The sequence below is a fragment of the Amblyomma mixtum genome, chromosome 5 (genome assembly GCF_055824585.1).
Source record: "Amblyomma mixtum isolate Tamu chromosome 5, ASM5582458v1, whole genome shotgun sequence".
Lineage (NCBI taxonomy): Eukaryota > Metazoa > Arthropoda > Arachnida > Ixodida > Ixodidae > Amblyomma > Amblyomma mixtum.
The window spans coordinates 157,537,032-157,561,758 of NC_143016.1; the positions used below are offsets into that span (position 1 = coordinate 157,537,032).

At 48.4% G+C, this 24,727-nt stretch overlaps 1 protein-coding gene across 1 annotated transcript in view; it reads right to left on the reverse strand.

Moving 5' to 3' along the window:
- Positions 1–4,158: 4,158 nt before the first annotated feature.
- Positions 4,159–24,727, reverse strand: part of LOC149344261 (uncharacterized) — a 38,241-nt gene continuing 17,672 nt past the window's right edge. The window contains exon 4 of the mRNA XM_089547193.1: positions 4,159–4,360. Coding sequence (XP_089403319.1) covers positions 4,159–4,360 — 202 coding nt within the window. The remainder of the gene's footprint in view (positions 4,361–24,727) is intronic.

Consider the following 24,727-nt stretch of genomic DNA (forward strand, 5'->3'; position numbering starts at 1 on the left):
ATCGCTCTCCTCTTTTATTCCGAACAAAATAAAGTTATTCTTCCGGCTCCTGTTTTCTAGTTCATAAACCTTGTCTTGCAGGTGTGTCACTTTATCGTCCAGCTCAGTCGTTGTTGATTTTAACACACAAATTTGCTTGTTTAGTTCATTCAAACACGCCATTTGAACATCTCACGATTTCATCTTTTCGTTCAGTCCTGCAATATCTGCATCAATCTTTCCTTGATTAGTCAAAATGTTGTTGACGGAAGCTGTCATTTCACTCTGTCCCGAAAGAATCTTCTCACACATTTTCTTATCAGTAGGACCTGGATTTTACTCGATGTCGCCACAGTTCAAAAGGCTCTTCTTAAATGAACATAAATCCAAAAGTTAATTTCTTATACTAGGTGGGCAAGACAGCAGCAGTAGAAAACGACCATCACCGTGATAGCATTTGGCATGTAAGTATGAACTAACCTGCATTAAAAAGCAGAATGGGTTGACCATTGTGTCCGATGTGCTGCTGCCGAGCTCACTGATTCCCGACGTCAGGTTGCTGCTTCTTATACCCGCCGGTGGAAGCCAATGATGCGACGTCACTGATGCCGGCGCAGGCGTAGTATCCACGATGAGTGCCTAGAAGATGTCTATGGGGCAGTGAGTCCGTTGTGCTGCTGCCCAGCCCACTATTGACATCGTTGGCATCGCTTAACCGACCCAGAATGATGAAAAGGCAGAATACAAGAAGAAAACTTCTGGTACAGACCGAGCTTGCGCAATTGTGTTCAAAGCCACACGAAATCTCTCGGAGCGTATGTAGTCGCAACGCAACGCTCGCCAAAGTGCTCTTTTAAGCGAAGTTGAGCAGAAAAATTGCTCAAGAGGACTAGATGTCGAGCTTCTTCAGCGCGACATAACTGATAGGTGGAAAGGTCTTTCTGAAGCGAGAAGCGGAAGATAGTGTCCAGAAAAGAGCCCGGCATCCTGAAATTGTGCGGGTAGAAAGGAAAATACCCGGTCACCTCATGCTTCCCGATATTGTGGGCATAGATCACGAATGGTGACACGGCATCCCAGTTCCGGTGATCGGACGCGAAACATATAGCATGTTGGTGAGGATACGGTTTGTGCTCTCTGTAAGAACGTCCGTTTGGGAGTGGTAAGACGTGAACTGGCGGTTGCCTCGGCCGCTCATTCGAAGTAGCTCTTCTACGTCCTCATAAGTAAACTGCCTGCCACGAGCGGTGATAATAACACGGAGCGCATCAAGACGAAGAATAATAGAGTACAGCATAAAGGACGACACTTTCCTTGCTTTCGTTATTACAAACGCTGTAGTTTGCAGGTGTCACGTCCAAAAATCTACACAGGCTATATCCAACCCGCGACCTTCGGAAGACTTAGAAACGAGCCAAAAAGGTCGACGCCAACTTTTTCAAAAGGCATGTATGGTGGCTTGACCGGCTGTTGAATCTTGCTGGAGTTGTGGGAGCCTTTACACATGGCGCTGGTCACAGCTTGCGACGTATTGTTTACTTTTCTTGTACAGCTTTGGCGAATATAAGCGTTGACAAAGTCTGTGCAGCGTACAGAAGCAGCCAAGGTAACCCAATGCCATGTCGTCGTGCTTGGCGTGCAGCACATCATTCCGGAGATATCCTGGTGCAACCACAAGCATGGAGGCACCATAGACGGAGTAGTTCTTCTACAGGATTCGTCTTCAACGGTGAATGGCGTAGACCATGCTCCCGTTTGGGCCGCAGCAAGATTAGGTCGCAATGCGAGGACGCTTGTTGTTCGCGCCTGAAGGCTTCACTATTTGGGAACGATGGGGAGAGCGACGCCAATCACCCATCGAAGTCCTCCTCCTTTCTAGATGTAGGTGGCAACGAATGGCGCGACAAGCAGTCGGCATCGCTTTGTCGGCGACCACGTTTGTAAGTGACAGAAAAGTCGTATTCCGGCAGGCACAGAGCCGAACCAACAAACGACCACACTGATCCCGCTGGCCTATGATCTAGCATAGAGAATAGGTCGGTCACGATAGTAAACGGACGTCCATACAGGCACGAGCGGAACTTGTTTCCAATAATGACAACAGCCAAACATTCCATTTCAGTTACAGTGCAGTTGCTCTCGGAATTCCTCAGTGTGCCACTGGCATACGCAAGAATGTGTTCGGCGGCAGTGTGAATTTGAAAAATCGCCGCCCCAAGGCCGACGCCATGTCCATCAGTGTGGATATCTGGCAGCGGTAGGATCAACGTGGCGCAAAAGGGGTGCCGAGGTCAGAGCGAATTTCAGCTGATGAAAGACAAAAACATATTCGGGGGCACACGCGAACGGCCAGTCCCTGTGCAGAAGAGAAGTGAAGGGGCGTGCAAGGTGGGCACCACCGAGAATAAAGCAGCGAAAAAGTGACAGCACTCCAAGGAAACTCCGACAGGGTTTTAGTGCTTGAGGTTTTTGAAAATCCCTAACTACGGCAAGGTTTTGCGAATCGGGCCTGATTCCGTCCTTGCCCAGGAGGAATCCCAGAACGATAGTCTACGGCTCGCCGAAGTGGAACTTCTTAGAATTTAACATCAGTCCAGCCTTACTGATACAGTTGAGAAAGATACCGAGCCGTTCATTGTGCTCTTGAAACGTGTGGACAAAGATTACGACGTCATCCAAATACCAAATGAAGATGTCCCATTTTGATCCACGAAACATTGTATGCATGAAAAACTCGAACATCGCAGGTGCATTACACAAGCCGAACGACACTACATCAAATTCGAACAGGTCGTCGGGAGTGATGAAGGCGGTTTTCTCTCGGTCTGATGGATCCATCAATATTCGCCAATACCCAGATCGGACATCCACGGACGAAGAGTGTGACACCAAGCGCATACAGTCAGCAACGTCATCAATGCGCTGTAATGGGTACACGTACTTCGCTGTGATCGCACTGAAGCAAACATAATCGACGCAAAATCGCCATGAATGGTCTTTCTTCCTTACTACTATTACGGGCGGGGCCCACCGGCTGCAATGATCTCAAGTGACTCCTTTCTGCAGAATATCTTGTACCTGACCAGAAATGATTTTTTTTGCGCTCGGCCGCAGAGAATCAATACGATTTCTGGTGTATGGGACTGGCACTCCCTGTATTAATTTTATGTTTCGTGATTGACACTAGCAAGAAGAAAGTAGATCCGGTACGGGCAAAGTGACACCTGGGCATGATGGGCCAGAATGTCCTGCAATGCACGCCGCTCAGTACAAGCGACCGGCTTGTTAATCATCTATTGTAGCATAGCATAATAGTCCGGCATCTCGGGTGTGTTTCGGGGACATTCACAAGCGGCCTAGACAGTATAATTAATATAGTCGACCAAAGTTTCGGCAGCTTAAAGCCAGACGCACTGGTTGTGCAGAAATATTCACGACCCACACGTGCTTCCAACCGTCCGCTGCTTCCATAATGGCGAAGTGAGACCAACACGTTTATCTTCTATGCATTGGGTATCTCCGTTTTAATTACGGTCTGGCAACGCCCTAATCGAATTCCTGAACATTGCACGGGGACGAGAGCTGCGGTCTGAGCTGTGAGGATCATGTCTTTTGTGACCAAAGCAATCCGTCGCATCTTAGGGGCGAATCATCGGCTAACTCAGACAGCATGTGTCATCGCACAAAAATTTTGCTGGCTCCTATGTCTAGTGTAGCTTCCACATTCGCGCAAAAAGTCAATGCCCAGGATAACGTCTTGGGTAGCAAGTTCTAACGCAATAAATTCTGTCCTGAAACGTTTTCCACACATTGCTAGAGAGGCAGAGCAACGACCTGCAGGTAGTAAAGTTTCACCCCCAACGCTGCAAAAAGTTGTAGCTCGATCCTACGTAACAGCTTTCTCCGTAAGACTATGCTTAAATAAAAGTGCGATCACATACACAGCGACACCAGTGTCTATCAAAGCAACAGTTTTAGCATTGCTCACACAGGCAGCCATTTTGTTCTTCAGCATGAGAATGGGAAGAGGTATCGGTGAAGTTGACCGCCCGGCGACCTTACCTCAGTCGGTCGCACCAGCCAGTTCCCCTGTGGCGGCGGAGAGGACCGCGAAGGGGGGAAGAAGAACGGCCGGGTCCCAGTGGGAGCTTTGTGACGCTACGCTCGGAAGCGGGAGACTCACCACGTCGGAACGGGAAGAAGGTGCCTGGCGAAGACAAGCAGGCGTCCGCGACGGTGCGCCATCTCGGAACCGGGAATGGCGCTTTTCGGAAGGATGCCCAGTTCGACGGCGTGGTCTACAGCGGGAGATATGCCCGCTGCGGCCGCAAGTGTAACAGACCGCGCATCTCCGTTCTCGTAGGAGTCGACAGATAATATCCTGCATATACGCGTCAAAGTGTTTCAGGTGACATGGACTCAGGTAGGTCACCTTGTATGTATTGGCCAGGTTAAGGTCGAGATTCAGCAAGAGGGCCCTATATACTGCGTCGTAACGGTTCCGTGACTCATCGTAGGTGTGTCGATGCCAGGTAATGGGTTGCTCTATATGTGGCCGAAGCAGGGAGCACAGGTGGCACGTGTGATCCTGAGCGACACCTTGCTGCTGAGAGGTCAGCTTCTCATACACGATGCGCCGAACCGCTGAGGCGCTGAGGCACTTGAGTGCTTGAAATGCACGACAATGCTGCATCGCGTCTTACGCAGAGGCAAGATTTTCTTCGCTGATGAGAAAGCTGTAAGCATCTTCGGCAATCCTTTTTAGAAGGTGGACCACCTTGTCTTCGTCAGTCATATTCTTATTGACATCATCATCATCATCATCAGCCTGACTACATCCACTGCAGGGCAAAGGCCTCTCCCATGTCGCTCCAATTAACCCTGTTCTTTGCTAGTTGCCGCCACTGTATCCCCGCAAACTTCTTAATCTCATCCGCCCACCTAACTTTCTGCCGTCCCCTGCTACGTTTGCTTTCTCTTGGAATCCACTCCGTTACCCTTAAGGACCAGCGGTTATCTTGCCTTCGCATTACATGCCCTGCCCAAGCCCACTTCTTCCTCTTGATTTCAACTAGGATGTCATTAACCCGCGTTTGTTCCCTCACCCACTCCACCCTCTTCCGATCTCTTAACGTTACACCTATCATTTTCCTTTCCATAGCTCGCTGCGTTGTTCTTAACTTAAGCTGAACCCTCTTTGTTAGCCTCCACGTTTCTGCCCCATAGGTGAGTACCGGTAGGATAAAGCTGTTATATACTTTTCTCTTCATGGATATTGGTAAGCTACCATTTATGACCTGAGAGAACCTGCCATACGCGCTCCACCCCATTCTTATTCTTCTAGTTATTTCCCTCTCATGATCCGGATCTGCGGTCACTACCTGCCCTAAGTAGACATATTCTCTTACTACTTCTAGCACCTCGCTACCAATTGCGAACTGCTGCTCCCTTGCAAGGCTATTGAACATTACTTTTGTTTTCTGCATGTTAATTCTTAGCCCCACCGTTCTACTCTGCCTATCTAGCTGATTGATCATGCTTTGCAGTTCTTGTCCTGAGTGGCTTAGCAAGGCAATGTCATCAGAGAATTGCAAATTACTCAGGTATTCTCCATTAACTCTTATCCCCAACTCTTCCCATTCCAGTCCCCGGAATACCTCCTGTAAGCAGGCAGTGAAGAGCATTGGCGAGGTCGTGTCTCCCTGCCTGACACCTTTCCGTATTGGAATTTTATTGCTGACTTTATCTTATTGACATATTTGTTGCAATTCTTCGATATATTTCTTTCACTCCTTGCCCGGGATCTCAGCTCTTTGTGCCATTGTCTGCTCAGCTCATTTCTTCTTGCCCCTATTATGGCCGAAGCACCGGAAAATTTAGTCCACAAACCGATTACAAGTGGTCAAGCTGTCCTCATGGTTTTTAAACCACAGAAGGGCTGTCCAGGCGAGAAACAAGGCGACATTACTCCGCTCAGCAGTCGGGTTCTAGCGGTTGTACTTGACCACTGTTTATAATTCGTGAGTCAGTCTTCAAGATCATCCTTGGATTCACCGATAAACGTGCGAGGTTCACGCTGTGACCGCCAAGCACTCAGTGCTGCAGGAAATTCGGTCTGAACTTCCTGAGTGGGCATACCGCTTACTTCCTGCCGGAAGGGTGGCAAAATAGCTAAGCTTCTGCTGCGACGAAGGACCAGAGCATCCAAAACGGCGTACCCAGCCGACCTCCACTTAATATTGTTACGGATGGATGGGGTTTATTTAGAGATGCATGCTGGGTGGACTAGGGCAACCGGAGCAAGCAGCCAAGCGAACTATCTTCCCGCGTCGTCAGCCTCGTCCTCTTCTACAGTGGTTTTTGTTCTACCGCGGATACTCCATGTCGCGCGAGAACATTATTTTTGTGAAAAATATAACTGTGAGCGGGGACTCTATGCCGCTGCCTAGGAAGAGAGGGCCTGTTTCGGCTCCCTATTCCCCGCTGCTTTGCCAGAAAATATTGCCGCGGAATTAATTATTACCTTTGGGGGACATAATTTATTTCCTCAGACAGATTCCCATAAGTGTGTTATCGATCCCTGTCTAAATATCTTATTGAGTGCAGCTGAGCCGAATACTACACATTCATTAGTGCTGCATTTTTACAGGTGCTTAAAACAAAAATCTCCTCAAGCCACACCAGTTAATCCACAGTTCTTTGCCTGCGCTGATTTCTAACAATGTTCTCGTCACAGGAGGCTCAAAACCGTCGTCTCGTTTGCCGCTCCCTGTATTCTATCACCACTCGAGCATCAGAGCGAAATGTGCACCCACATTTTGCTTGCTGCCTGCGCTCTAAGGTTCCAGTGCGTCTGTATTTCATCGCGGAGGGACGCGTGATTCAGCCCCATGTCATGTCCACTTTTAATCAACAAGAATATCTTCGCGTGTTTTTCAACAGGGTGTTAAGTTTGTCTCTATGCAAGTTGCTTATTTTTGCGATTATAATATGCCATCGTAAGTGTCTTGCCAATGGCTAAAAAAATAAAATAAAAATCAGTGAGAGCCATGTAAGTGCTTAACCTCAACGTCCGTTCCTTTCTCTCTCGATTTCTTCTTTTATTCTCTATAGATCCCTTGCCTCGAATGCATTTCTCCTGCACGCATTTCTGTTCACTTCGTAGCAATGTACTGGACTTTTTTTATTCAGGTAATTTTTTTCTTTTTGGATGGGGGGGGGGGGTGCTGTGTTTCACTTGAGATGTCATCCCCTGTGAGACTCGGTTGGCAGCGTCCACTGGAGATCACCGGTGATCAGCCGTCAGGAAATCTCTGTGCTTTTCGAACGTATTTGGTGTCTTAAAGTTCAGTTTATACAACTTTTCGGGCTTTGTTCTAGAGTGCAACATTTGAGCACCCTCCCGTTTGTGGTTTGAGCAGCGTCACCGTGAGCCTTGGTGTAAATGATAGAACGAACAAGCAAATGGGAGTATGAAAGAAGGGAAACTCGGAGCGCAGCGGAAGACGGAAGCATGACGATAGCAAACACGAGCGGTATAAGGAAGGCGAGTGGTGGTGAAAACGCTTATTAGGAAGGGACAGGAGGTATGTTTGGATCAGCCCGTAAAGGACCGATCCTTACAAGTACTAGGTGGAGCGGAGGAGGGGGTCCGGAATCCCAAATCTGCCTCGGTTGGGCACTGCGTTTTCGATCTGCGGCTGTCTATGGTCGGAGTACTGCAGCAGCTGCTCTCAAAAATGTCATTACTCATAAGCGTATTCTTCTGCCAATTTTTATTTTTTTTTCTGCTGGTGTAAAAGAATGCGCTGCACACAAGTACAACCTGTGCATGAAAACTAAGGCCGAATAGAGCTTGCAGCGTTCCGTTCTCGCCAGCTGCTCTTGTTGAAAAACTGCACTTCGCGATGTAGGGCACGTTGCGCAGGTCGGCTGGAAGATAACTAACTCATGCGAGCACAAATGATTGCAGGCTAAAGTTTTATTGCGATGCCGCAGAACACCGTGGGGACAAAATGCGCCGTCGGTCACAAAAATCTTCGGTCATCAAAAATAGCTAGAAAAATTATTTTTCCCGGTATCTATAATATACAAGGGACAACTAGAATAATACAAACTGAGGCCGTGAATTCGTTTTACATGATACTTATTGCCTACTTCGGCCTGAAAATCAGGAGTGTAGAGTAAAAAAAGGAACCTAAACAAAAACAAGAGGTCTATTAAGCAATAATTCTAGGGAAATACGAAAGCTAATTACAATAGTGCAATTGTATCAGCTTTAACCCTGGTAGATCCGAAAAGAAAGTTCTAAAACATCAGCTAAAATACATGAGACGAGTATAGACCCACCCTGTCCCCATAGAATTGGTTAGTACGTTGTAACTATAGAAAAGCTGTTCATTTGGCGAAGAAACTATTAGTGCTCTTAAGATGAAATATGTCCCTCATCGAAATTCCCTCTCTTAGCGGAGACGGAAAGGAAAACTGCTTGAAGAAATAGGAAATCTTATCTTTTTCAAGTGCGGAGAGTGCGTAGCAGTGCGTCAATATGCAGAGAAGTATGCGGTGCGGAGGGTGACGGAACTCCCTAAAGTGCAGCGGAATTCTGATATTTTATTATTTGTTGTATTGGTCTATTGGAGGTTAACGTCGCAAAGCAACACAGGCTATGGGCGAGGCGTTAGTGAAGGGCTCCGAAAATGTCGGCCACCTGGGGTAGTTTAACGTGCACTGACATCGCACAGTGGACAGGCCTCTAGAATTCCGCCTAAATTGAATTCCGACCGCCGGGGCCAGGATTGAACCCGCGTCTTTCGGGTCAGCAGTCGAGCACCATAGCCACTGAGCAACCGTGGCGGCTGATATTCCATTGTGAACTGCGTTTAACCCTCCTCTGGGTTCCAGCACACTGCGCACACCCGGGCAACACGGCCGCCCACGAGCAAGCCCGAGCTCTCATCAACCGGGCAGTGGACGGCTTGCCCTCGTTCCGAAATGCGAGGGACCACCCTCTTCAGCTATCACGACATCACTATGCATTATTTAAACCCCCGCAAAATCTACCCACCTCTTCACCTTTCCCTGCCCAAAACAGAACGGCCGGTATGGCGACGATTACAAACCGCCACCACGCCATCGCCTTTCTTCCTCTCCCTCGTTCACGGAGGGGACAAATCTCCAAACTGTAAGTCATGCTCAAGCACCACAGTGGATTTCAACCGCACGTATCAGACTTGCCCAAACAAACCGAAACATCTCTTCTAAGGTTTGGATCCACAGCAGCGATGGAGGCTGCACTGCGCAGCTCACAGGCGGAGCTGCAGCTTCGCATCATGGGCGGGGTCTCGAAGGTCGCCACGGCCCAAACGTGCCCGGTCATCTAGAGCGGCCCGAGGGCCCGCCGCCAACCTGTTGAACACTTCTCCCCCTTCACCCACCCTAGCCTATTAATATTATTACCAACCATCGGCTGCTGACCCGAAAGACGTGGGTTCGATCCCGGCTGCGGCGGTTGAATTTCTTTGGAGGAGAAATTCTAGAGGCCCGTGTACTGTGCGATGTCAGTGCACGTTAAAGAACCCCAGGTGGTCGAAATTTCCGGAGCCCTCCACTACGGCGTCTCTCATAGCCTTAGTCGCTTTGGGACGTTAAACCCCATAAACCAACCAACCAACCATTATTACCAACCAGCTCACATATGGTTTTCGGCCTTTAGGAATAACGACACTACACTTAACCTGTCATCACACCGCCTATACTCCGTTCTTGCATGGATTGAAGAATGCAAGGGGTACTGCGATTCCATTTCCAAATGTAGCTTAGCAAGAATTCGGTACAAATTCAACCGTGCGTTATGTTCAGGTTACTTTTAGTAAGTTAGCATTGGTTGTGAACAGTTGCGCAAAGAAGCTCGCACGGAGCTTCGCTGCGCACTTAAGCCGAGCAGGTATCGTGCCCGCAGTTTCGGAAAGTGTGCGCTAGCGTAGTGTTCGTACGCCACGTTCCCCTAAAGCAGGTGTTCAGTGTGGACTGCGGTGATGTTTACGTATTATTACGTAAGTTTTAGGGCCGAAAGAACTGAGTGTAAGCGCAAGACAACCAAACGGCTTTGTGGCTCGCACTCTTTTCTACTTGCAATGTGTTATCGCGGCTAATTGTACTTCAGTGTGCCCTGTCATACCATCAATTTTATCCAGGCTAAGGTAGAGATAATAAAAAGCTTCACAGTTCAAAGCCGATCACCTGCTCCAGTGAGGCACGGCGTACGTAGTTCGTGTAAGATTGTGTCATACGAGGCTAAAGTTCCATGCGAAAACAAAATGATGCGCACATTGGATTGTCAGATAACATATTAGCTGTGGTTCCACTACTGCTGAACCTGATTAAAGAGCGACAAATATAGCGTGTATTCACGTGACGTCACTGCCCGCGGTGGAAGCCGACGCGCGACATATTGTTGCAGACCTCCGAGTGCAGTAGGCCGCACCTCCAAGCAACGCTGACCGTCTCGACGGTTTTCGCTGCCTCTTGTGGATGGATAAATTATGTCAGTTGACCGCGTGTACCCTGTTCGCACTTCCGCGAGTACTAAGTTTTGGTGGTGTTGTGGAGGTAATGGTTTATTTAAAAAAAAGAAAAAAAAGCTGAAGCAAAAGAGCGTCGCTGGCCGCGGGAAATGCTACGTAATATCTTAAGCACAAGAGCTGCAGACGGCGGATAAGAAAGGGAAAGGGAGAGGATAGTGAGGAGAAGTATAGAGGGGAGCCATAGGAGGAAAGGACAGGGGAGAGCTTGATATACTAATTAAAAAACACAAAAGTAATCAAGTTCGTGCCGCTCGATTGCAAATGTCCAAACACTGTCCGAAAAGAAGTGCGCGCGAGCGCCCTCGGCGCACAATCACTCACAAAAAGAGTAAGCTGAATGTACATAGCCGCGCGCACGTAGCGCCCTGTCTCGGACTAATCGCGCGCGCGGCACACTGCACTAGCGCCCGGGGTGGGGCGCCCGGCCGCGTATACCGTCCGAGGTAGCACCCACGGAGCGTTCGTGTCACGCGTGCACTACATGGCGAAGAGCAAGCGGGAAGTCAAGCCCGCCTGCTCGATGAACGCACAGAGGCTCACCATTGTTTTGTCTCGGGTGCGCGCACTGTCGCACGGCCACAAGAGAGCTTCGAGACTGTCCGGGATGATTCCCAGCGCCCTGTAGGCCGCGAGTATCTCGCGACGCGGCACTACGGAAGCGGTAAAGAGAAGGAGCATGGGCTCCAATGTCTCCACTGCGCCCCAGTCGCCACTCGCGTCGCTCGCCGAAAGTACTACGTGGCGAACGCGTCTTTCCCAGGGCCACACGCAGCCGACGTGTACTCCGATGATCATCGCGCGCTGGAGGCGCGACAATGAGCGCGCGCCGACGACATCAATGCGCTCTCCTTGCGCGATGCGAGGGTCCGGGTGTTGCTGATGGAGGTGGTCATAGATCACCACACGTACATCTTCCAGGGCGGGTAGCACTGGAGTGGCCGTTTTTTGTTGTTTTAGCAGTCGCAAATGTAGCCCCTTTGCCAAAAGTAACCGAGCAACAGGTTCTTGCTTCTCAAACGTATAACGGAACAGCAGCCCTAAAGACCGAACGGTGCCATAATGTAAGGACCAGGTCTCACCTTTCTTTACTCCGAATCCGAGCTTAAGGGCAGACATGAGTGCTTCGCTATGCGGCTAAGAAACAACCCACCTGCGCCGGGTTACTGTTGGCAGAGACTGTACGTTAAGCGCGCTTTCTTTGTGCTCCGCGCATTGTAATCGCACCCCTACGTCATATGCGTCACTTTGTGCGCGTTTTGTGCGCGTACGTCACGTTTTGTGCACGTTTTGTGCGCGTACGTCACTTTGTGCGCGTTTGAATTACTTGTGACAATTGCAACTGACTTGCCCTGTGTGTGTCCATGATGGCGGCGTCCCCTACAAAATGGACTGGGAAGCAAGACTACGCGTCATCCCTGGCCGGCGATGATAGCTACGATTCAAAGGTAGCAAGGTGCAGTGTCGACCAAATGCTGCTTACTGCGCCTGACTGAGTAAAGGGATCATCACATTGGCCCGAGCTTGATTTTTCGGGCATATACCACTTTCTTCTCACCAGAGCCAGCTATCTAAAAAGAGAGCAAATCAAAAACAAGAAGGCACTTGAGACTTAGAACTTTGTTGAAAGTGGATGGGTGAATGAGCCACTCGTTAAACACATTGAAATAATTAAGTGATAGTTTTGACTGACGTCAATCACTCTCAAAATCTCTCTGTCGCGCCTCTTACACCATGGCTGCTGATCAACGTTGATTGCCGTGTCGTGTTCGGTTATTGCGCGTGTATGGCTGGGCTGGCTAGGTTAGGCGTGCTCGCGCACAGCTCTCCTATTGCTTTATTTAGAAATTGGCCGTTAATACACTAGTAAACGTCCTTTACTGAAAGCAGCAAGCGTTGTCTGCCAGCTCACCACGGTAATATGGCGACGTTGTCAATCTCGGCGATGAGCTTTTCATCACCAGAAATGAGCCGCCGTAAATCATCCCTGGAGTAGCAAGTGCTGCATGTTGCAAGCCAAGAAAAAAAGCTCCTCCTCCAACACATGAGTAACGGAACTCTTTTTTCGACAGAATCACTGCCAGTGGCCTTCGCCCTGCTGTTTGTGCTACGAATCCAAAGTACAGTGATCTGTGCACCTCTGAAACTGCTCAATGCAGTGGATCGCAGTTACTTGAGCTTTACAGCTCAGCTGCCTCGAGAAAGGACAAACAGCGCCTTGTGCAGATGTGCAAAGGTGTAAAAATTGAGATCAGTGAGGCAGAGACCTTGTCCACTGAACAACGCACGCGAAAGCAATCGAGCACCCAGAGATGGTTCATGTACAGAGCCGGGGCGCATAACTGCGTCTAATCTGAAGTCTGTGTACTTCACAGATATTTAAAATCCATCTGTGAGTCTAATTAAGACTATTTGTTATCCAAGCAACAAACTAAACACGCCGGCTGTTAAGTACATCCGGGAAATTGAGGCAGCAGCTCAGGCACACTTCAAGACTTTAATCAGCGAAGCTCATGTTAACACCATGTTCAGTGAAGTTGGGTTAGCCACCAAAGATGAACCTTGGTTTGGGGCTACACCAAATATGCTCATTGAATGTTACTGTTGCAGAAAGGGACATTTGGAGTTAAGTGTCCATACAGTGTACGAGACACTCGTCTTGGCGAGTTGCACAAGAGCAAAACTAGCCACGTGATAAAGTAAGATGGCAGGCTTGTATTAGAAGTTGGTGGCATTCTATTATCAGGTTCAATGCCAGATGATTTCATGGAATGTAAAATTTTTTAAATTTGTTGTTTGGAACCTGGGTGAAATAAGAATTGAAAGAATTCATCGAAATCATCCTTCTATGAAAAATGTATTAAGCAAGACTAAAGAATTTTTTCTCGCTGTAATCCTGTTGTAGCTAGTGGGACACAAGTTTACTCGAGCGGATAAACCTAGAGAAAATTCATGAAGCAGCAGCATTGCAAGAGAAGTATAAAACAAAATGTGCAATGATTTATGTTCTTCTAAAATGACATACAGAACTGCAGTGTAGCGACAATACCTACAGAGCTTTACAGAATGCGCCAGGACACAGGTGTGCACCCTTAGTTACAAGTGGCGTTAGAAGCATCAAGAGCTGAAAGTGCAATAATTTCTGTGTGCGCTGTAGTGTGCGCAATGTTGCGTATTGCGCATGTGCTACAGCGTTTACTGTAGCATCTGTTGTCTGTGCACTATGGCTGGTGGAGTGTGTGCACTGTGGCATGTTTTTTGTGTGCAGTGTAACATGTGTTGTGTGCGCGCGCTGTAGCGCAGGATGCGTCTGCGTGTGGTTTGCGATAAAAATGTACCTGGCCTGTGCCCATGGAGCGCCCTAACTTTTTTTAGTGGTTGACAAGTCGTTATGTTGCTCCAGTCAAGTAATTTCTTTGTCTAGACCGGTTTTGCTCATATTCAAGTTGAAACGAGTTGTGTTCCTAGTCAGCATAACATGTCAGCATAGCAGAGCATAACAGCTCTTCAAGCACACTGCAGAAGTTCAAGGGCACTTGCCTTTGTGCATAAAGAGGCGCCTGCATGTACTTGTAGCATGTACTTGCTTAATATGTTATGATATTTCACGGAGTAATATGAATGGAAACCATGACTCTTTTAAAGAACCTAAATAATTAATGAATATATTCATTCATTCAATATTATACAAGAAGTGATGGATGTTCTCTTGGGCTAGAAGCTGGGTATGCAGCTTCGAGGGGCCCAGGAGACCATTACGTGGCAGGGTTGCGAAGGGGAAAAATAAATACGCGCATACGACATCACAACAATGCACACCACATACGAAAAAGATATATTTCAAAAATGAATCAAAATACACCATTTGTTTTGATAGGAAAAAATCACAAGATAAATCTACAGTGAGACATGAATACGCAGAGAGAATGAGACAAGGTAACAAAATGCCCCACTTTAAACGCCCATTTGCTAGAGCTGGTGCGACGCTCCTTAGAACATACCCAAGCCTCCTCCCATTGGCTGCAGCTTGCGTGATGCTCTGCTGAACTATCCAGAGCCTGCCAGAGTTACTCCGAGGCCTCATACATGATTCTTGGTTGGGCTTGACCGTTTTAATTAGAGCTTTAGCACTACAACACTGGTGTGCTGTCCGTCTCGGTGCATGGTAAAAATAATTCTATGTTCAAGAATTATTCTGACGTACTTCACTACAATGTCCTTCTTACGCCAAGTGCAGCTTCCTGACGTTAGAACCCTATGCCCTACCACAGTCTCACTAACATCTATGTGAACTAGTCATAGGAACTACAGAGTTGCACAAGTTCGTGAGGGCGCAGCACACAACAGAATACTCTCAACTGCGCATTCTCCACTTTTAGACGTCCTCAACACTTCTGACAGCACCTCCTCAGTATTGTAAATGTGTTTCTCACAAGCCCTATCACTCTTTCGACGTGAATCTTTAGATTACCAAATTCTCTTGTATACGTAACTTCTATGGCACTTAATTGCCGCTTTCCTCTCGTGAGGGGTTGGGTGGCGCTGGAAAAGCCATTCCCACAACTCACACAAAGTGGCGTGACGTTTTAATACTACCCTATCGAAAAATCTCATATATATGTGTCATATGTGTTTGGTTCATACGAGATTATGGAATATGTGTCATATGTGTGATATGTGCCATATGTGTGATATGTGTCATATGTGTGATATGTGTCATATGTGTCTGGTTTACAATTATTGGGAAAGGAAAGGGAAGGGCTGGGGTGGAATTATAATGTAATTAACAATAAAATAGCTTCTATTGAAGTTAGTGAACTAAAGAAAGTAAAAAAAAAATTCGGACGCGAAAAAAAAACTACGCTGGGGAGCGGATTTGAACCACTGACCTAGAGATCTACAGATCACTACACTAACCCCTACACCACGGCTGGCATGGAAAACGTGTGCGTTATATTTGCATGACAAGACACGCTATGCTTCCCACTACTTTAGAATTCGACGGTTAGGTGCGAGGTCAAATGTTTATTTGTAAGGTTTAAGGAGCTCAACTACAGCCGATTGCACTTCCACTGATATTGTGAATCTTGATGTGCTCTGTGATAAGCACTGCAAGATCTGATATTTGTATATATCTTAATTTTCACAGCGCCTGCACCATTCATCGTAGTACTCTCATTGCGCACCTATTGTTAACTACAGTCGGAGCTCTTGCATGAAAATACCTAGCGTTATTCGCTCAACAGCTCAACTAAGCCCAGAAGGCAATATTTGCCCTCTAGCTGAACGTTTGTCCAAGCACATTGGAAACGCCTAACGTCATACTGCTTGGATAGGCGCTGTTTACAACAAGAGGGCACAAGCAGAGAATCAGGGAGAAAAATATTTGAAACATGCCAGGAGTTTTTTTTATTCGTTGGTTGGGCACTTGTTAATCGCTTGTTCATCCCTTCTTTTCCGCGTGTTTCAAACAGCAAGGCCCACTCTATAAGAGGCACTTATCAGCGGCTATCTGTTTCGCACGAGATTGATGTAAGCTCATACGACGCATATCGGAGCTCTTGTGTATGCACGAGTGTCGCGTGTCAGTTGAGGTATGCCACATATGTAATAAGTGCATACAAGTCACATTTCCGTAGCGCGTGAACTGCTATATATGCAGCACATGCGTTCACCTGTGACATTTGTGACGCGTATGAGCTCGTACGTGACACATATGAACTCGTATGAAGCATATGTGCTGATACGAGGCGCATTTGTCGACACATATGGCTCATATGATGCCCATATGAGTCCATACGAGGCACATATGTGGCACATATGAACTCGTATGAAGCCTATATGTGTTCATATGAGGCACATATACTGACACATATAACTCATATGGGCTGCATACGAGTTCATATGAGGCACATATACTGACACATATAACTCATATGGGCTGCATACGAGTTCATATGAGGCACATATACTGACACATATAACTCATATGGGCTGCATACGAGTTCATACGAGACACATATCTGACACATATAGCTCGTATGTAACACATATGGAATGATACGAGACACATATGAATTCATATGAGATTTTTCTATAGGGTAGGCGGCACTTCCACACATTCCAGTGACTTAAGACACTGGCAGTGCAATGGCCTTGTCACACGCGCACCTCCAAACAAGCACCTGAAATGCAAACGACTGCTCTATATTGGGAAACTGAAGGTAACACACGTCACAGCAATTGCAAGAACAAGTGCCCTACAGCACACAGCCACTGCACCGCAAGCTCCCCTTGCCGCGCTGACAAAGCTTTTCGTTTTTGGAGGTGGTTCGTGATGCGCAGCGCTTGTAAAAAACATATGGTCAACCTATTGAGAAAACCAATTCATGATGACGCATAAAAACGAGCCCGTCGGGCTGCCATGCCTGAAGTGGCGCTCGCACAAAAAAAAAACGCCTGTAGATGCGCCCATTATCATTCTCAAAATCAACGTTCCCATAATTCACAACGACTATAATTTCATTTACTCCAGCCACGAAGTAGTAGATAACGCCGGCCGCGGACTAAGCTGAGCGCCGAGCATTTCTAGCGAGGAGAGTGGGCGCTGCACTCATTACGACACCTCACCAGCAGACTCTTCGCTTACGCCATACTTCCGGCGCTTCTTGTGCGCTTAGTTTTGGTCGCGTGAGGATAAAGTGTCCGATTTCTTTGCACTGCAGGTCTATAGATATTAAATTTTTCTTTGTTTCAAAAAGTGATACGACCATTTTAATCACTGCATCAAACTCCCAACTGGCACTAACCACCCAGCTACGATAATTAAAAAAGTTAATATTGGGTACCTGCTGATTACTCGGATAATTAGAGGGGTTTTCCGGAATATTGTGTCCGCCGGGCAAAAGAGCGCGATCCCTACACCTATTTATTTGCTATATTCAACCCAATGCATGCAGGAATTTGTGAAAGTATTTGCTGAAACACCCGGTATATATATATATATATATATATATATATATATATATATATATATACCGGGTGTCCCAGCTAAATGTAACCATACTTTTCAAAAAGGCGAAGTGTCCTAGTCCAGTGAAACCAACTCAGGGCTGTTCATAGTCGCGTGGCCTAGTCTTGAGAATTTTTTTCATCCTTCCAAGTTAATGAATTAGTTAAGCTTAATTAGCGAACTTTTTCATTATTGACATCAGGAAGAAAGTGTCAATGCAAAAGTTTTATATCACCTCGAAAAACCGCTAGTAGTGCTGTTTCCCTCTAGTTACGATTTACGTAGCTTCATTTATTGGCCTTAAAATAAAGTTGTCACGTGACCAGCTGCTCGCTCACTTCTCTGCCACAACGTGCACCCAAAGTCTCATCGAAGAGAGGAGTTCAGAAAAAACGGATTTTATTCTTTAATACGCGTCTTGGGACGTTGAAGTGACAGAGTTGTCATGTGGAAGCTTTTTCTTATTCTGCTGGTTATGGTTAAAGTCGGGTTAAAAAACTACTTTACGTAAACATTACTTTGCTACAAATGTCTCAGTAAGCTGTTTCTCAAAGCGATCTACAACTTTTCCATTGATACTTTGTTCCTCAAGTCAATAATTAAAAAGTTAGTTAATTAAGCTTGACTAATTAGTCAACCTTGAAGAACGAAAAACATACTGCAGACTAGGTCACGCGACTCTAAACAACCCTCATTTGGTTTCAGACGGCTAGGACACCCCGTGTTTTTTAAAAGCTTGGTTACATTCAGCTGGGACACCTGGTATATATATATATATATATATATATATATATATATATATATATATATATATATATATATATATATATATATATCCCGGTTCGATCCCGGCAGCGGCGGCTAGAATTTCTTTGGAGGAGAAATTCTAGAGGCCCGTGTACTGTGCGATGTCCGTGCACGTTAAAGAACCCCAGGTGGTCGAAATCTCCGGAGCCCTCCACTACGGCGTCTCTCATAGCCTTAGTCGCTTTGTGACGTTAAACCCCATAAACCAAACCATATATATATATATATATATATATATATATATATATATATATATATATATATATATATATATATATATATATATATATATATATATATATATATATATATATATGTCGTGTCCGGTCGCTGTGTTGAATGCAGCGAAAGACGCACACGGTACTTTAAAACTTCGTTTATTTAAAGCTGAAGAGGGTGCGACCAGCGTCGACCGAGGCAGGAGCCGAACTGGCCGCCCGAAGAAAGGAGGGAGTGGAGAAGCGTCCACGGCAGGGAGTGGCTTCCCAGAACAGGAGGAGGGTGCGGGGGCGCACCGTGGGGGGGCATCCGGCGACAGCGTGCGACGAGGGGCAAGCGGTCGTTAGGAGGGGATGCGCGTGGTCGTTAGGAGGAGGATGCGAACTGTCGTTAGGAGGGGAATGCGAGTGGTCGTTAGGAGGGGGCGCACACACACAAAAGCAATAAGGGGACACAACACTTCCTTCCCCCTTAGAAAGTTGCCTAGTATCGTGCAGGGGGTCGGCGCTCACGCGTGGAGGCGCGCTGGCTTTGTGCGCTCGGGGGAGAAACACTTGTAGGCTGGCTGTTGTTCGCTGTGTCTCCTAGGTCTGTCCTGGGCGAAGTCTCTTCTTCCGGGAAGAGGTGCCAGGCTATGTGGGAAGATGGTGCACGTGTTCTCTCCGCTGGCGGACAGCTCTCAGACGGCGTCGTAAATCTACGCAGCTGGTTGAGATGTCGGCGTGCTACTGTGCCATGTATGTTGACGTGCCAAGAGCGCAGGCCTATGCGTCTGACAATTGTAGCTTCCTCCCAGCGTGGCTTTTTCAGAAACTGTCGGGCGAGGACGCGCTGCCCCTCATTAAGCGTGCCGCAGCGCGGAATTGCTTTTTCTTCCCGGAACGTCTCTGCCTTTGGCTCGGGGAGGATGGCTGTGAGCTGGGTTCGCATTTCACGCTCGAACATCATTTTCGAGGGGGTCTCGCCTGTTGTGCTCTGAACCGTCGTGTGCTGCTTGAAGAGAAAGCGCGCAAGGCGGCGCTGCAGCGAGCCTGTCTGACCTCTTTCAAGGGCGCGTTTTAGCTCGGCTACGTAGCGCTCGGCTTGTCCGTTTGTCGCTGGGTGGTAGGGGGCCGATGTAACTGATGAGATCCCGTTGTCGCGATAAAACTTGAGGATCTCCGCAGACACAAACGGTGTTCCGTTGTCCGACACTACCTTGCGCGGCAGGCCGAACGTTGCAAATAGTGATCGGAGGTTGTCAATGACTGCTGCCGAAGTCGTCTGTCCCATTTGCCTTATCTCAAGCCACTTTGTGTAGGCATCTACGACCACAAGGAAAGTGCAGCCCTCAATTGGTCCTGCAAAATCAATGTGCAGTGTGTGCCATGGTGTGTCTGGCTTTTCCCATTCTGGGACAGGAGCTTTCGGCGGGGCGCTCCGGCTGCTCTGGCAAGGCTTGCATTCTCGCACCACTGTTTCGATGTCGTTGTCAATGCCAGGCCACCACATGTAGCTTCTGGCACACTTTTTCATTGCAACGATGCCCCGATGTCCGGCGTGGATGAGAGACATAGCTTGTGCGCGTAGTTCTCTCGGCATCACAACTCGGGACCCAAATATGATGCAGCCGCGATGGGTGCTCAACTCTGTAGCTCGCCTGCGGTAAGCGTCGAAGTTGTCCCCTTTGAGTTTATGCACGTTGCCTTGTTGAACAGCTGTGTAAACGAGCCGGAGAGCTGCGCACTTCTGCGTAGATGCTGCAACTGTGCCTGCTGTAAGCGGAGGTTCTGGCAGTGCTTCGAACATCAGAACGTCTCCTGGTGGAAATGGTTCGTCAACAGTTGCGTCTAGTGGCAGACGGCTTAGCGCATCGGCGTTTTGATGTTTGCCGCATATCATCACGCCTAGTGGAGAAAACCAGTTTCTCCCTAGAAGGCTTGATCCTGTGCCCTTCACAACAAGCAGAGGTAGCGTATGGGTCTGGCCGTTGTAGTTAACCTGCACGTTGGCAGAGCCCAATAGTGGCAGATTCTGTCCTGACCACGTTCGCAGGTGCGTGTCGTCTTGTTGCAGGGCGGGTGCGTCAGATGGCCATGAAGTTCGGAACGTGTCCTCACTGATCAGAGTACAGGCTGCGCCGGAGTCCACCTCGAACTTAATCAGCTGGTGATGTACGCTTACTTCTGTAAAAATCTTCGGTCGCGTGCCGAGATTCATGGTGTTCAGGTCGTACAACACAGATGGTGTTGCTGATGTTGTTCCATGGAGATCAGATAGCGGCGTATTCTCTGAGGCGTTGACGCTGTGATTAGGCTGGGAAGGTGACTTTATCTTGGCAAGTCTCCGTTTCGTAATGCATGCTCTTTCGATATGCCCTCGCTTGTGGCAAAAATTACACGTGGCTGACTGGAATCGACATCCCTGGGGGCTGTGTTGGTCGTCACACCGCCAGCAGCGTTGTGCCTTTTTGACCGATTTTACAACAACAGAAGGCTTGCGCACCTGGTTGCTTGTCTGGTGTACCGGCTCGGTGTTCCGGCGAATCCCTCTCTGCTGGTGACCGGCGCTCTCCGCTCGAACGGCGATGTCGTAAGCTTTGCTGAATGTGAGGTCCTTCTCAGCGAACAGGCGCTGCTGCAGTGACTCGTCACTCAGTCCGCACACAAATCTGTCGCGTAACATCACGTCCAAGGGAAGCATGGTGGTGTTAGCAGAAGAAGCTGCGTCTCCCTCCTGCCCGGTAGCTGTTGTCGACAGCGTTCCAAAATTGCAGTCGGCAGCGAGCTTCTTGAGCGCGGCTACGTAGGCGCTCACAGTTTCTCCTCCCAGTTGATCTCGTCGTTGGAAGCGAGCCCGGCTGTAGACCTCGGATGGCCTTGGGTCGTAGTGCTTTTGCAGCGCTTTTACGATGTCGTCGTAAGACACTGCCGCTGGTGTGCTTGGCTGAATAAGGGCGCAGACAGTATCGTAGGTCTGCTCCCCGCACAGCGTCAGCAGGTTTGCCCTCTTCAAGGCTGGGTCTGTGATGTTGTTAGCTTCAAAGTAGAACTGAAGGCGTCCAACCCACGATGACCACGATGAGCCGTTGAATTCTGGTATCTGATTGGGAAACCCTCGCGTAGCCATGGCTTGTCAATAGCGTTGCGTAGCGCGGGTCGAATCCACTTTCTCGTCGCCACTGTCGTGTCCGGTCGCTGTGTTGAATGCAGCGAAAGACGCACACGGTACTTTAAGACTTCGTTTATTTAAAGCTGAAGAGGGTGCGACCAGCGTCGACCGAGGCAGGAGCCGAACTGGCCGCCCGAAGAAAGGAGGGAGTGGAGAAGCGTCCACGGCAGGGAGTGGCTTCCCAGAACAGGAGGAGGGTGCGGGGGCGCACCGTGGGGGGGCATCCGGCGACAGCGTGCGACGAGGGGCAAGCGGTCGTTAGGAGGGGATGCGAGTGGTCGTTAGGAGGAGGATGCGAACTGTCGTTAGGAGGGGAATGCGAGTGGTCGTTAGGAGGGGGCGCACACACACAAAAGCAATAAGGGGACACAACAATATATATATATATATATATATATATATATATAAGGAAACATTTTTGATTGACTCGACGTTTCGATCTGAAGACTGATCTTTTGGATGAGTGGTTTGTCTTTGCTGATGTTTCCCCTTTTGTAGGGATTGGGCGCAGAACAGTTGTGCGAGAAACACAAATACGTAGATAGAACAAAAAATACAAGTAAAAACAAAGAAATAGGCATGGATAGAAAAAAAAGGGAGGTGGGACCCACACGAAATAAATGAACAGTGCGCAAAACACGTAAGCAGTACGAGCATACAATGTCCAGATGCGGCTTCTGCTTTCGTAAGCACCGCAGGCTTGCTTATTGATAGGCGTGTCCAGCTCTGAGATGGTGGACAGCGTGCGTGGCCGTGCAGCAACTGTCGTGGAAAAATGCAGGAACTTGTCCCTCCTCCTGGCCGCAAGGGCAGGAAAAAAGATATCTTGACACCACAACAAAGTTGGCCGGAGAAGAAAGAAAAGAAAAAGAGAGAGAGAAAAGAAAGGACAGAAGGGAAAGAACCTCAAAAAAAAGCTTAAAGCATTGCTTTTTCTTCGCGCTCCGCACTCCGCAATAATGCGCCCACCTCTAGTTTAGCTGCTGCCTCTGGACTATGAAAGAAAAAGGAGGGGGGGGGGGGGGGTAGGTATTTGAAGGAATGTTAAAAATGAAAGCTTACAGATTGATTTGACGATCCGCGCCGCTAGTGGGACTAGTGCCGCCTGTGTATAAAAAGATACGTATCCTTGACTAAAGGAAAGTTAATGTATACTAGTTTCTCGGCAGGCGCGGCCGCTTCTGATTCATCGCCGGCACACGCCGCTACAACATTGGCGACGAGTATAGGATCGTTTTCGGGAGGGCGTGATTTTCGTCATCGGTTTTCCTTCGCCATGCGCCCATGGTTGTCTTCGCGTCACGAGAGCTTTCGCCAGCTGAGAGGAAATATTCAGTAGGAAAACGCGAAACACTAGCATGTGTTTGGGCTCGCGAGCGGTGGCATGTTTACCTGTGGGGACGCCATTTCACGATGCTGACTGACCACCAAGCCTCGGTCACATCGCTTTCAACTCAAGGGCCAGGAAGGCGTCTCTTGCGTGTAGCACCGTGGGCAGAGCGCCTCCTACGGTACAACTATACAGTAAAGTATCGTGAGAGGTCGAGAAACTGAATAGCAGATACACTTCCACGTCTCCCCGCGTCACCTTCGCAGGAAGAAGTAACTTCCCTAGACGAAGTAGTATCTGTTCTCCAAATCCCTTCTTGCATTACGAGAGAGCAGTTTGAGCAGGCCTAGTTGAATGATAGCGAGCTGCAACAAAGTAAGGCCTATATCAAGTCATTGTGGCCGGCACACAAATCTTTACCAGAGGAGCTTCAACCATTCTTCAGAGTACGCGACGAACTTTCAGTGGTGGACAATTTGATCTTGCGTGGCCAACGTCTCGTGGTTCCCGCATCACTTACTTCCCAAGTGATTGCCGCTGCCCACGAAGCTCATCCCAGAATGGTGCGAAAGAAAGCACGACTGCGAGAAAAATTTTGGGGGCGAGGCATGGACAACAAGGTCGAACTAGCGATCCAGACGTGCAGCCTATGTCAGCCAGCAGACAAACGCACCAAGGTGACGGCTGCACCACTGAAACCAGTCCCGTTACCAGAACAACCATGGCTGAAGCTGGTAATGGACATTGTCGGCCCATTTGAGAGAGCGCCACACGATTGCAGATACGCAAGCACGCTGGTCGGTTACTATTCAAAGTAGCCCGAAGCATACTTCTGCAGCGAAACCACTACCCGCACAGTAGCAAGCTTCTTTGTGTCGGTGTTCGCGCGCGAAGGCTACCCGGAAGAAATTGTTTGGGACGACGGGCCACAGTCTTCTTCTTGGGAGTTCGAAACTTTTCTAAAGGATCGAGGTGTCCGCTTCAGGCATTCGTCCGTGCACTACCCGCAAGCAAACGGCCAAGTAGAACGATTTAATAGAGTTTTTGAAAGCTTCGTTCAAGTGGCTATACTGGAGCAACGTCCCGTGCGCCAGGCGGTAACAGAATACCTAGGCGTCTACGGTTGCACGCCGCACGCCACAACTGCAAATCCCCCAGCCCTTCCCCTGCACGGACGGTTGCCAAGAACTCGGCTGGGTGTGGTCGGGCACCCATCAGGCACATTCTCTTCTGACCCTTGTTCGGAGCTCCGCCACCTGCTTGAGCGGGTGAAGCAAATGCAACAGTACAGTAAAAGATGCACGGACGCTCGGAGAGCCGCAAGAGAAACCAGGGTGGATGTGGGCGGCCACGTCCGAGTCAAGAAACCCACAATTTCCTTTAAAGGTGACCTCGAGTTCAGTTACCCAAGAAAAGTGATCAGCAAGAAGGGGTCATCATCCTTCCGTCTTGATGACGGCAAAACGTGAAATGGGTTCACGTTATCAGAGATGCCACGAGCGTCTGCTGCAGTGTATACGTGGGGTCAAAGGAACTGTACAGCTAGTGAAGACAGCTCTCCGCCAACAAGTCTAGGCCCTACACCGGAAGCGGCCGCCAGGACTTCAGCTGCTGATGCAAAACAGTCGACCATGGCGCCGGTCACTG